This window comes from Hyperolius riggenbachi, chromosome 4 (genome assembly GCF_040937935.1).
Source record: "Hyperolius riggenbachi isolate aHypRig1 chromosome 4, aHypRig1.pri, whole genome shotgun sequence".
NCBI classification, from domain to species: domain Eukaryota; kingdom Metazoa; phylum Chordata; class Amphibia; order Anura; family Hyperoliidae; genus Hyperolius; species Hyperolius riggenbachi.
Window position 1 is genome coordinate 21,947,664 of NC_090649.1, and position 14,871 is coordinate 21,962,534.

General features: G+C 43.7%; 1 protein-coding gene across 1 annotated transcript in view; it reads left to right on the plus strand.

The window, feature by feature from the left end:
- Window positions 1-3,610: 3,610 nt before the first annotated feature.
- LOC137504571 (vomeronasal type-2 receptor 1-like) overlaps window positions 3,611-14,871 on the plus strand; it is a 51,731-nt gene continuing 40,470 nt past the window's right edge. The window contains exons 1-3 of the mRNA XM_068233153.1: window positions 3,611-3,717; window positions 8,535-8,746; window positions 13,448-13,739. Coding sequence (XP_068089254.1) covers window positions 3,685-3,717; window positions 8,535-8,746; window positions 13,448-13,739 — 537 coding nt within the window. The 5' untranslated portion in view covers window positions 3,611-3,684. The remainder of the gene's footprint in view (window positions 3,718-8,534; window positions 8,747-13,447; window positions 13,740-14,871) is intronic.

The window sequence follows — 14,871 nt, forward strand, 5'->3', positions numbered from 1 at the left end:
TTTTCCATTTACACTCACGGCCTGGGACAAATAATACGCTCTTTTGGTTTTCAATATCACCTCTTTGCTGATGACACCAAAATTTATTGTTCTGCCCCGGCCCAAACCTCTCCACACTACTGCTTAAAGTCCCAGACTGTCTATCTACTGTATCTGCATTCAAGTCAACCCACTTCCTTACACTCTTTAAAGAGACACTGAAGAGAAAAAAAAAATGATGATATTATGATTTGTATGTGTAGTACAGCTAAGAAAAAAAACATTAAGATCAGATACATCAGTCTAATTGTTTCCAGTACAGGAAGGGTTGAGAAACTCCAGTTGTTATCTCTATGCAAAAAAGCTATTAAGCTCTCCGACTAACTTAGTCGTGGAGAGGGCTGTTATCTGACTTTTATTATCTCAACTGTAATTGAACTGTTTACTTTTCCTCTGCTAGAGGAGAGGTCATTACTTCACAGACTGCTCTGAAAGACTCATTTTGAATGCTGAGTGTTGTGTAATCTGCACATATTATAGAATAATGCAATGTTAGAAAAAAACACTATATACCTGAAAATAAAAGTATGAGAATATTTTCTTTGCTGCTAATCTTCTAGTAATTATTCATAGTACACAACCAATTCATTATATCATATATTTTTTTCCGCTTCAGTGTCTCTTTAAACTCAACATAAGCAAAACGTAGATTGTGATATTTCCACTTTTGCTTTCTGTTCCACCTCCCGTAGTCAGTATCAATGTAGATAACACCCCAATAATCTCAACTACTAAAGCTTGCTGTCTGGGGGTAATTCTGGACTCAGAACTCTCATTTATGCCACATATCAACACATTAACTACCTCCTGCTACTTCCATCTCAAAAACATGTCCAAAATCCATCCCTTCCTTTCACAAGAGGCAACCAAAATGCTTATACATGCTCTAATCATCTCCCATCTTGACTACTGAAATACTCTACTCTGTGGTCTACCAAAAAGCAGACTGGCACCTCTCCAATCCCTACTAAACTCCGCTGCCCATCTCATCCACCTCTCTTCCAGATCCTCTGAGGCAGGCTCTATCTGCCAATCTCTCCACTGGTTACCAATTGCCCAAAGGATCCAGTTTAAACTTCTCACAGTTGCATACAAAGCTCAACACAAGCTGTCACCTTCATACATTTTCTCTTTAATCTCCAGATACTTCCCCACCCGAATCCTCTGCTCCTCACAGGAGACCTTTTTGTCCTCTAGCCTGGCCACCTCTTTGCATTTTTGCTTCCAGGACTTCTCACGGGCTGTCCCACTCCTTTAAAACTCTCTCCCTCAGCCGGTTTGTTCGTCATTCTCCGAGCCTGGAAACCTTCAAACATACTCTGAAAACACACCTGTTCAGACAAGCCTATAATTTGCTATAGGTAGCACTAAAGTTCACTGCCACACTCATTATCCCTTGTGTTTCTTTCCCTATTGTTTACTCCCCACTACCCTCTACAGTGGATTGTTAGCTCACAAGAGCAGGGGCCTCCTCCTAGTGTTTTTCACACTGCTGTAATTAAACATATGCACCTATACTAACTGTAGAGATCTCTGAAACTACACATTAACTATGTATGTATTTGTATTTCTACTATTGAATGTCATGACTGTACAGTGTCTTGAATTTCTTATGTATATTTGTCCCCCATTTTTGTTTTGTACTATGTACAGCGCTACAAAAGATATTGGCGCTATATAAATAAAAAATAATAATAATTGCCTTATGTGTATTTTGGGCATACACTGCGGCATTATGTATATTTTGGGCATACACTGCGGCATTATGTATATTTTGGGCATACACTGCGGCATTATGTATATTTTGGGCATACACTGCGGCATTATGTATATTTTGGGCATACACTGCGGCATTATGTGTATTTTGGGCATACACTGCCGCATTATGTGTATTTTGGGCATACACTGCCGCATTATGTGTATTTTGGGCATACACTGCCGCATTATGTGTATTTAGGGGAAACACTGCTGTATTATGTATATTTGGGGAAAACTCATTGGGCTTGATTCACTAAGACAAATAGCATGCCTTATGAAAGTTAACATGCCTTACCAAAGTTAACACGCCTTACCAGAGTAGCATAGCGAGAGCTACGAACGTATGCCTGCTAATTGGCAATGACAAGAGCTCCACTCGTCCTGCCTTGAGCCCCTGGGGTTTCGTAGCGCTTGCTATACTACTCTGATAAGACGTGTTAACTTTGATAAGGCGTGTTAACTTTGATTAGGCATGCTATTTGTCTTAGTGAATCAGGCCCATTATATGTATTTTGGTGCAAAAGCTGCCACATTATGTGTATGTTTGTGAAATACTGCAGCATTATGTGTATTGGTGGGAAAATACTGCCATATTCTGTTTATTTTGGTGGAAATGCTCCTGCAGGACTGTGGGACTGGGAGGTGGTAAAGCTGAAGAAATGCACCTGCTGGCCAAGCAGCAGTAATCATGTGTTGCTGCTTACAGTGAAGACTTGCTACAGGTTTCTATTGGGATTGATAACACATGGTTTCTGCTGCTTGGCCAGAAGGTGGATTTCCTCAGCTTCACACCAGTCCAGTCCCACACTGTCCAGCATTATGTGTATTTTGTGGGAAATGCTGCCATATTGTGTGTCATTGGAGGGAAATGCTGCTGCATTATGTGTTTTTTGTTGGAAACACTGCTGCATATTGTGTGTTTTGTGGGAAACGCTGCTGCCTTATGTGTATTCTGTGGGAAACACGGCTGCATTATGTGTAGTTTGGGGAAAATGCTGCCACATTATGTGTATTTGTGGGAAAGGCTGCCACAATTGTGTGCATTGTGTATATTTTGTGGGGAAGTGCTGCTACATAATGTGTCTTTTATGAGATGATGCTTTCACAGTGTATGTATTTTTGGGGAAACGCTGCCACTTTGTGTGTATTTATGGAAAACTCAGCCATAATTGTGTTCATTTCGAATAATTTGTGGGGAAATGCTGCCACATTGTGAGTATTTTGTGAGTATTTTGTGAGGAAACAATGCTGCAGTCTATGTATTTGGGGGGAAATGCTGTACTGTTATGTGTATTTTGTAAAAAACACTGCCACATTATGTGTAGGTTGTGGGAAATACTGCCGCATTATGTGTATTTTTTATGGAAACACTGCCAAATTATGTATATTTGGGGAAACGCTGCTGCATTATGTGTATTTTGGTGAAAACACTGCTGCACTATGTGTATTTTGGGAAACATTGACACATTATAAGTATTTGAGTGAAACGCTGCGCATTATGTGTATTTGGGAGAAATATGATTACATTATATGTATTTTGGGGTAAATACTGTCTCATTGTGTGTATTTGGAGGGAAGCATTGCCTCATTTTGTGTATTTGGGGGGAAGCATTGCCACATTTTGTGTATTTGGTGGAAACACTGACACATTATGTGTATTTTGGTGGAAACCCTGTCATATTATGGCATTTTCTTTACTATAATTAGGAAATATTGCAGACAGTACCACTGCTCCTCCTCCTAACTGTCAGATGCTGCTCCTCCCCCTCCTAGGTGTAGCCTGGAGACCATTCATGATGTCCCACAAGTGACGGAGCCCGGAGATCTCATGCTGGGAGGAATCATACAGCTCTCTACTTTTGCAATTTAGGACAATCCTGATTTTGCATGGAAAAGATGGACCATACACCACTCCAGCAAGTTAGTGTAAATATAAATATATATATATTTTTTTTTTTTTCAAGGCATTGTCAGGAACACTTTAACAAAAGTCCCCTGAAAAATGCTCCCTCTGAGAAGAAAGGCCTTGAGGTTCTTAGGGATTGTCAATGAAATACAAGTGATTCTGAGCTGACACCATATTATGCACATTTCAGCTTCAAAATGGGTCAATCAGATTCAACTTTAGTGGGATTTATTGGTCCATTTGCCTACATTTGTGTCTCATTGACAATCCTTGGTGGTTAAACATCCTTGATGCTTTGTTCACATCTAAATTCAAAATCCCTGACAGCAACGATTTTCAGTTTTTTGCTCTCTTATTTTCCCCTCTTGGCGCTCACCTGCATGCTGTGATTTTGTATAAAGTGCTTTTGTAAGCGCTTTTGCAGAACAATTCCGTCTTTTCACTTCCTGACATCAGTCAGGAAGTGAACTCTTGTACCCGGAAATGAATAAATACAATGTATTTATTCATGAAAGTGCTGGGAAATCACTATAGAAGCGTTTTTTTCAAGCGCTTTGCGATTTCCCTATGCCTTCCATTGAGGCAAATCGCCTCAAAAATGGTACAGGCAGCGCTTTGCTGAGCAGATCGGAATCGAACCGCTCAGATGAGAAAACTTTCATAGGGAATCAATGCACAAGCGCTTTTAGGGTGATTTTGAAAATCACAGGCACTTAAAAAAGGGCGAAAACCCCCTAGGTGCCCTTTCGGCCTTTTTTCAAGCGCAGGCAATTTTTAAAATCGCCCACAAAACGCTGGTGCAATGAATCTCTAGGAGAAGGTTCATATCAGCCCGGTTTGTGCACTGTGCATTCAGCAAAGCGGTGCCTGTGCCATTTTTGGGGCGTTTTTACTGTAATGGAAGGTATAGGAAGAGCGATGAATGCCCACAAAACCGCTTTATGCGGCGATTGCGTTCGCGTTTTTGAGAATAAATACATTGTATTTATTATTTTCCGGGTCAAAGAGTTCACTTCCTGACTCGTGTCAGGGAGTGAATTATAAAACCGCTCTGGAAAAGCGCTTAGAAAAGTGCTTTTACCAGAAACGCAACGCACAGTGGGGCGCCGGGAGGGGGAAAAACAAAGCACACAAAAATGCAAAACGCTTGCATTTGCATTTTCCATTTTAGGTGTGAATGAGGCCTTACTGATGGAAAGCTTTTAGCCTCTTCATGCTCTATGCCTTCTGTGACTGGCATTATAGAACATCAGCTATCCTCTGCAGGGTACCCCCTCCCCAATCTTAAAGACCGAAGTGAGCTCAGATTGCTGAAGTAGAAGATCCCAACAATGAGGTTTTTCCTACTGGTTCTTTTTAAATAAGTCATTGTCATGTATTTAAAGCGGATCAGAGATGAAAAACTAACTATATATAGTTTAGACAGCAAATCTAGCTGCAAACAGCTTTAATAGAAAATGATTATTTCTTCCTGTGATACAATAACAGCAGCCATGTTGTTTGTAAACATTACACAGAGGCAGGCTTATCTGTATCTTGAGCACTCAGCCTGTGAAAAAAAAAAAAACCTAACCCCCCCCTCCCTCCTCCCCTCTGCCTCTGAAATCAATGGCTAGTAACACCTCCCCCTCCTCCTGCCCAGACTGAGCTCCCATGAGCCCTTGCTACTGCCAAGGCTCTCTGAAAACCTGTGGGCGTGGTTTATTTAGTTTATAGGGAATTAGAGTATTAAAACCAAAACAAAAAAATATTTGGCTTGAGGAATGCCCTATAAACAATAGGAAAGGAACACAATTATGCAATGAGTAAAAGTTCACCTCAGATCCACTTTAAGTGTGGCTAAGGCTAACCTCGGGTTAGAAAAACATACTTATCTGAGAAGAAGGAAGCCTCTGAATCCTATACTGTAGATGCTTACTACATCGCTCCTTCCTGGTGCTCGAAAAAACCCAACAAAAGGCTGGACGGTAAGAAGATCAGGGTCCATGGTTCTCCTCAGGTAGGGTTGTGGCTGTACTGCAGCTGTGTGAGTATAGCCCGCCTGCACATTTAGCTAAAGCCAGTCGTGCATAAGCAGCTTTGTGCTACTGGGCAGGGGCGGCCATGGTGGTGCTGGAAAAGGAGCAAGGCCCTAATGTTACTGATGGTCCCAGTAAGCAGCGGCAACGAGGACCTGGGATGCCTCTACAGGATCCAGAGGCTTCTCTCTTCCTAAGTAAGTATTTTATTTTTTTAAACCCGAGTTTTTCCTTGGGTTCCCTTTAATTGCATTGTGTGTGTGTGCAGGGGCATAACTACAACTACTTACAGCTCGGGCCCCCTTACAGCTTACATCTGGAAATAAAGTAGAAGACACTGCCTGGGTCCAACCATCACCATATCGCTTTCGCTGGTGATCTAGTGGTCCCCCTCCTTCTCACAGTATCCCCTGGTGGTTTAACTACCTAACAACCACATCATCTCAATGGGAATGAACGCGGCGGCAGCCCCAGGACCGCCTAACCCCAATTAGTGTCAGGTCCTGGGGCCGGCTACTGCAGGAGATTGCGTGCAGGCTGAGCGTGCATCTCCTGCTTGAGGGGCAGAGCTCCGCCCCGCCTTCAGTCTACGAGCGGCGATTGCCGCTCGGGAGACTGTAAGACGGCAAAATCGCCGTCTTTTAACTACGTACAACGCTGCCCGTGGATCGCAGCTGTCCCCCTGGGTCACTAGAGAGCGATTCGCTCTCATAGGCAGAAGCCTATGACAGCCGATCGCCGTGATTGGCTGGCTGTGGGTGGGTGAGAGGGAGAGGGAAACAGAAAAACAAAAAATACATTTATTTAATAAAAATAAATAGTAATAAATATTTGTAAAAAGCAAACAAACAATTGGGGGGCGATCAGACCCCACCAACAGAGAGCTCTGTTGGTGGGGGAAAAGGGGGGGGGGGAATCACTCGTGTGCTGTGTTGTGTGGCCCTGCAGCTTGGCCTTAAAGCTGCAGTGGCCAATTAAGTAAAAGATAGGCTGGTCTTTAGGGGGTTTAACACTGCGGTCCTCAAGTGGTTAATGACCCCTCGCCTTCAAATAGTGCTATCAGCATTCCGTGGTGGTCTAGTGACCCTGCCATCTTTATATAGCTTCCCTGGTGGTATAGAGCCCCCTCCACTGCACAGCATATCCTAGCTGTACTTTATGGCCCTTATTCAATTCACTTTTTCCCCTAGAAGATAATTGTTTAACTCTGCAATTGAAAAAGTTCCAAATAGCGAGTCAAAGGTATTGTCAAAAGTATTTTCTTGCTTGCTAGTGCCTTAAAATGTACCTGAGTTAAAATAAAAAGAAAAATTCACACATACCTGGGGCTTCCTCCAGCCCCCTTCAGCTTGATCGCTCCCTCGCTGCCATCCACTAGTGTAACAATAGGGGATGCGACCCCTGCCCCCGCTCGGGCCCGTTTTGGGGGGCTGGAGGGGTCGCAGCATGAGGGGAAAGCCATGCCCACAGTCGGCGGGGAGGGGGTCGGTCCCCCCCCCCTCCCTCACCTCGGGGCTCTCCCCTCTGCGCTCCCCTCCAGCTTAATGAGTGTCCGGGCAGTGGTGAGCAGTGCCAGGCAACGGCTAGTACAAATCTTCGTCTTCCGTGCGCTCCAGCGTGCGTTCCTTACTCTAGTCTCTGACGCAACTTCCCGTTTCCTGTTTATACAGGAAGTCGCATCACAGACTAGAGTGAGGAACGCACTGGAGGGGTGCGCAGAAGGGAGAGCCCCGAGGTGAGGGGGGGGGGGGGACAGTCACCCCTCCCCACCGACTTTGGGCATGGCTTTCCCCTTATGCTGCGACCCCTCCAGCCCCCCTAAACGGCCCTGAGCGGGCTCTGGGGGGGGGGGGGCTCAGAGTTTTTGCAGTGGGGCCTAGCTATGCCTCTGCTGCTGTCCTCTGCCTCCTGGATCCTCTGTTATTGGTCCCAGTAACTTTGGCTAGTTGGCGCAGGCGCTGTGCGACCTTGTTGTGCACTCACCCGTTGCGCTCCCTTGACCAGGAGCACAAAAGTGAATAGAATATGGACAATGTGGACAAGTGAATATCAAATGAACACGCACCAGTATTGCTGATGTTATAAACCACACATAAACTATGGCCTCGATTCATAAAGCATTCCCGCATGAGGAAATGCTGAAAACGGCTCACTTTACCGACCACACAGCAGAATCTTTATTCATAAAGGCTTTTTCCGCATGAAAAGCCGACATTCGCGAGCAGAGTGATGAATCACCGCCTTGCGCGGTGATTATCATAGCAAAAGTAACAAGTAGTCAATTCATAAAGATTAGAGGTAGCGGTATGCGGACGGGTATTACCGCTACCTCTGATGTGGCGAGAAGCGTGCGGAATACAGTGCAGTGAATGGGACAGACCTCCCAAGCAGCTGCAGAGAGAACACCGCACGGAGGGATTCCGCCTGCTTCTCCTGTTTCCGCATGTCTCCCGACAGCCTAACGCCTGCCTACAGCGGAGTATCTCCGCACGCCTGTCACAACTAGCAACATTTTTATGAATGACCACCCTGAAGGCGGAAATACCGACAGCGGTGTTTCCCCGCTCGACTGTTACCTTCCCGACAGCACTTTTATGAATCGAGGCCTATGTCTGTGTTTTGTGCTTGTGTTGCTGGAGGCTGCAATTGTGCGGTGTGTTTTTTATGTTACTCATGTACTGTATCTACAATGTACAGTGCTACGGGAGATGTTTGCACATTTTTAAATGTACATATTGCACTTATTGTATTTTAAGGTTTCCTGACATGTGACTCTGCGGTGATGGCTCTGGTGTTCTCTTTTCTATAATTAGGAAATACTGCAGACAGTATCACTGCTCCTTGTCATCACCGTCAGATGCTGCTCCTCCCCTACTAGGTGTGGTCTGGAGACCATTCATGATGTCCAGCGGGTGACGGAGCCGGGAGACCTCATGCTGGGAGGAATCATACAGCTCTCTGCTTTTGTGAAGTATGACAATTCTGACCTTGTACAAAGAGGATGGACCATACACAGGTCAAGCCAGTAAGTGAAAGATAAATTATATATATATTGCAAAGCATTGTCAGGAACACGTCAACAAAATTCCCCTGAAAAACACTCCCTCGGAAAAGAAAGGACTGGAGGTTCATAGGGATAGTCAATGAAATACAAGTGATTCTAAATTGATGCCATATTAGGCACATTTTTATATCTTTATATAAAAAAATCAGCTTCAAAATGGACCAATCAGATTCTACCTTAGTGGGATTTGTTTGGTTCATTTTTTTTCTGCATACATTTTTTCTGCATAAATTTGCATATCATTGACCATCCTTTGTGGCTAAATGTCCTTTACTCATAGAGAGCTTTTAACGTCTCCATGCTTTGTTCTTTTTACATGAAAAATATGACCGGGTTGCTGATTGTGTTTTATACTTTCTGTGCGTTGAGCAAGTTGTGTTGGAGTTCATGAATTTGAAGATTACCTATAACAAATAATCATCTTCTATTATACTTGAACCCTGTGTCCCTGTTTCATCCTGGCAAACCGAACTAGGAACTACTTTACTGAATGGGTGGATTTCTTCCTCTGTGAAAGGGGCATCCTGTTCCTCTAATCCAGGGGTCAGGAACCTTTTTGGCTGAGAGAGCCATAAACGCCGTGTATTTTAAAATGTATTTCCATGAGAGCCATACAATATGTTTCCAACTGGGACAGTGCGCATGCGCAGCAGAGGGCTCATGTCCCTGTTTCTATGGTGAGGTGTATGCAGTTGATCCTCCGGGCAGCGGAAGTGTCAGACACGTCTTCCGCTTCTCTTGGGTTTCGGCAACATCAGCAATTTCTCCAAGAGCCAGACAGGAGAAATACCGACTAACAGCTTGTACAATTAGCTAGCTGACTTGGGGTTGATTCACTTTATAGGACGAGATTTTTGGCTGTAAATTGGATTTTATCTAGTGATGAGCAGAAATTACGCCGATGCGTAATTACGCAGAAATATGCAAATGTTACTGCAAATCTAAGCAGCTTCGAAATAGGCAATTTCACTACAAGCTTTTATTACCATAGTCCATTTTTGGTGTGATTTGCCTTCTGAAAAACAGAAGGAAACTTGCAATAGTTCAGCTTTAAGTGAACATTTGTAGTTACCCACAATGCACCACTACCAAATATGCAAATTATCTATTTTTGCCCCTGTAAGCCCGGCTAGCATCCAGACCCACTGGAGTATAGCACGCCTATAGCTTTACATTTTACACAGCCACACCAACCCCACATGTAGACAGCCTGTTTTGGACTTTTGGTCCTCTTCAGTACATGGTAGGGATTGATATGGCTGTAAGGGGTAGGTAACCAAGCAGCTCAAGGTGACCCAAACCACTAGAAATGTATAGGGGATAAAAGCGACCAAAAAGCTCTCCTAGTAAAAAGCAATGCTTGGTGTAAAACAGAAGGAAACTTGCAATAATTCGGCTATAAGTGAACATTTGTGGTTACCCATAATGCACCGCTACTCAATATGCAAATTATCTCTTTTTGCTCCTGTAAGCCAGGCAAGCATCCAGACCGACTGGAGTATAGCAAGCCTATAGCTTTACATTTTACACAGCCATATCAACCTCGCATATAGACAGCCTGCAAATTAGTCCATTTTGTAATAGGTTTCCATAATACTTATCAAAATTCTGTATCATAATAATTAACATAATTTATTTGGACCTCAATGACACAATTCAAACATTCAAACATAGCTGGCGTGTTTTTTTTTTTTTTAAATCTTGCTAAGGGTTAATAATGGATCCATTCTGAACCGCCCACTAAACACTACAGCACCCATAATGCAGAAACATAATCTTGTATATGTACATATATCTATGATTACTAACTAAGCCACATCATTTCTGTTCCTTATAAAAGATTGTTGAATGACGGTGTATGCATACTTTATTATGTAGAATTTCATGTTACTCTAAACCGTCAAAGAATGAGCTATTTTAAAGTAAAAAAAAAAAAAACTGTGCTTTGTCAGTTTAGTATACTGTTGGAGTCTTTGCTTAAAGAACAAATATCAAAGAAACTGTTCTTCTGTAAACCCCACATACATATAGAGCTTTGAGCCATCAACACTAGAAAGCTTTTCGGAGGTCTCTCATCGCAACCTGTGAGAAAAAACTATACCTTGGTTACCAGCTGTTTGTAACAATTTGTCTTGGCACCGATGCTAGAGGCTAGAACTATAACATGTTGCTAGTTTACACTTTTCTGTCACTATTCACAGATTAATGATTTACTGTTTGTTTCTGCCCTGCTTACACACACTAACTGACTTAATGTCTGTTTCTGCCCTGCCTGCTTTCTCACAGATCATATTAGAATAGCTGAGGGATTTTTAGATACAGAGAAGGATCTGAAAAGAAGGACCTGTACGTTTTTCCTCACTTGGATGCATCCCCCCCTCCCCCATACAGAATTAGATCTCCCTGGCTGTAAACTGTTTACTTTACACTGCCAGACAGAGAGAGACACAGGATCAGGCACACAGAGCTACAGCTGATGATTACTCACACACATTTGAAGCTATATTTCTGCTTTCCATCATTCTGACCACATTTTACTCACAAGATTACAGCCAGTGAAGATTGTTTCTGTATGCTGGATGCAGGGCCATTTCTTGGGCAGTGCAGGCAGGGCGACCAGCCGTCCTGGGCGCAGACCAGCAAGTAGAAGAAGGGGGCGCAGGCAGAAGGACATAATCGCTAGGGAGCTGGTGACGCGCGGTGCAGTCAAATGGAAGAAGGAGATTACTAGCTCGATCACCTTCCTTGACTTGTCCTGGGCTGCCTGCGTCCGACGTCAAGTCTTCATCACGTCACCACCGCGTGATGACACCTGATATCCTGTAGTGGTACTGCAGGCTGTCAGTGCGCGGCGCCCATGGCTTTCTGGGCTCTCTTCACCTCTGTGTTCTCCTGGTCCCCGCTTCCTCCTGGATGAGCGGCTGGTCACTTGTAAGTAGGCAAATCTACTTGTGACCTGTGGCTGTGTGACTGTCCCTAAACCGTAAGGGTTCACGAGTCCACGGGGGTGGGGGGAAGGGGGTGTAATTTTTACACCCTCGCCCTGGGTGCCTATAAACTGCCCTGGCTGGATGTGCTGGACACAGTCTTACATAATAATGTCCACAGTGAGAACTATTCTCTGTAAATATCATATTTTCTTCACATAAAAGATGAAAAGATGAAAAAAGCTCTTTGTATTGCTATTTGCCAGTAATTACTGGAAATACATATGGCATTTAAATTTTAGTTAACTTTGATAGTGGTCCTTTAAAGATAACCTGTGACTTTTTTAAGGAAAAAAAAATGATACCTCGGGAGGGGAAGCCTCTGGATCCTGAAGAGGCTTCTCCCGTTGTCATACGTCAGCCCGTTCCAGCATCCCCCGCAGTGACCTGCATGTGCATGTGAACTAACATTGTCCGGCTGGGGCTCCAGCGGAAACAGCCAAACACGATCAGGTCTGTGCTACTGTGCAGGTGCAAATGGCTAACTTCTGCACAGTACTACAGATGTCTTTTTACGAAGAAGGCCAAGTGTCACACCTTAGCAAGTGGTTGTCCATGGCAACCCACCAGCTCAGGACTCTGGTTGCAGAACTGTTTTCCCTTCCAGGACCTTTAGACGTTCCGGCGCTATCTAGTGGCTACAATGTGCTATGAATCCCTTTTTGCCTGTGAGCAGGTGAGCTCACTTACTGCATTATGTTTTATAAGGACGTGTTTGTTTGATGGTCGCCTCCTGAGCATCACATCATGTTCCTTGTGTCCTGAAAGACTTGTCCCTTTTTGCACTGATATCTTGGCTTTGATACCTGGCAATACCTTTGACTATCCATTTGTCCTTCATTCCTGTCCCTCGCCTGTTTCAGACTGATTCCTGTTAACGAACTCCTGACTTATCCCTGACTATGTCAACTGTCTGTTGTATCTTACCTCGCATCAGATTATTCAGTAGTCGCCTTCGGGTGCACCCATCCGGTCTCCAGGGCTGCCCCCATCCGGCCACACAGAGGATTCACGCTCCCCAGGTACGTGACACCAAGGGGGGAGGTGTTAGTGCGTCTGCCTGTGCAAGTTGTCAACAAGCTTTTTTGGGTGGTCCCAGTGCCGGCACGGGTCTGCACTCTGCAGAGGAAGACAAGGGAAGCCTCTTTAGGATCTGGAGGCTTCCCCCCTCTCAAGGTAAGTAATCCCTTAGGGGCACTTCATTTTTTTTGCTTCAGGGTCACTTTGTTGCAGAACAAGAGTGTAAAATGCGTAGCCTGCACTGTAAGGCACTCTATTATTACTGCCAGGATCGGCGGGAGGTAGACTTAATCACTCACTCTTCCAAAGCTCTGTGGCTACTCTCGCATGGTTGCCATGAGCCACCCCCACAGCTCGGCAGCTGTGGTCTAATTTGCTGCTTAGCTAGGGGGTGGGCCATGGCAACACAGATTGGGGAGGCCACAGAGCTCCGGAAGACTGGAGAAAATGGCAGATGGAGGGAGGATGGAGTTTCTGACATCGAATGGATTGCCAGCAAGCAGGTGAATGATAAGCCCATCTACCTGCCGATCCTTTCAGCAGTATGCCAGAGCCTCACATTACATCTGTGCCTGGTATGGGGCTGCAAATGTACAGTAATCTTTGGATAATAAATGTAGCTGAGATTTTATGATGTGCACTTCATTACTTTTAGGCCAACTGCGCATTATCTGCGGCATCTCCTGGCCTTCATGTTTGCTGTAGAAGAAATAAACAGAAGACCTGACCTCCTGCCTAACACCACGCTGGGATACACGATATACGATGTCTGCATGTTAGAGGATCTAGCTGTACAGAGCGCTCTGAGTATATTATCCGGGGTGGAGGAGCCTGTGCCAAATTACAGCTGTGACCAGAAGAGCAAAGTGGTGGCTTTCATTGGACACTTGGACTCTTCACCGTCATGCTCTATAGCTGGAGTAAGCGGGATCTACAAATATCCGCAGGTAATGTGACTGTTATAACTGTATTATTGCACACTCACAGAGCTCAGACACACAGAGGTGGGCTTTCAGAGACGTCTCCCCTTTCAGTCCACGGGAAGCCCAGATTTTCTGATGGCACAAATGTTGAGGACTGAATTGTACTTGAGTAATCCTAACCACAAAAAATGTACCTAAAGAGAAAAAAGTGCCCATGGGGCGTACTTACCTTGGGAGGGGGAAGCATCAGGATTAGTATTGGTCGTAATCAGCTAATAACAGTAACGCAAAATTATGCGTAAATTTTCACAATTACACCTATACGCAATTACAGATTGATATTGCATAATCATTCGTAATTTATGCATAATTACGTGCCAACTTTGTCGGTAAATAGCAAGGCCCCCATACATGCTATTGCTACCGAAATTGCTACATATGCTAAGAGGAATAGTGGGTACAAGTAAAAAAAAGAAATACATTAAATAAAAAAATAAATATATATATAACATATATAAAAATACATTTTTTGAAAAAGACCTTGTAGTTTTTAAGAAAAACAATTTAAAAAAATGCAAAGAAAAATGTTTTCTAAACAGAAAAATTACAGTTTAAAAAAACATTTTTCTTTGTATGATTTTCTCACAAACTACAAGGTCTTTTTGTACAATTCTGTTTTTAAGTTGTACCCTCTATTCTCCTTAACATATGTAGCAAATTTGGTAGCAATGGCATTTATGGGGGCTCTGCTATTCACTGCCAAAGTCAGCATGAAATTATGCATAAATTACACGTAAATGCATGCTCTATTACAAATGCTTACAATTTACTACAAAATTAATTATGCGTTTCCCTGAAGTTTCGCATTACGATTATGATGCGTAATTATGCATAGGCGTAATTTCTGCTCATGAAACGTGTTTTTTAAATGTGTTTAAAGGGAACCAGAGATGAATGCTAGCACACAAAATATATATATTTCAATAGCTCTTACAGAGGAAATCACTTTACCTCTATTTTCGCCGCTGTTGTGTGCCTTATTTGTCATATTTTTATATTTTTCCCCCGGGAGATTTCCAAGATGGCCGCCGGCTCATGCCCTTCTAGTTCCGGGTCATGAGCAGCTCAAGTTGTTACTATGTACGCTAGCAGCGTT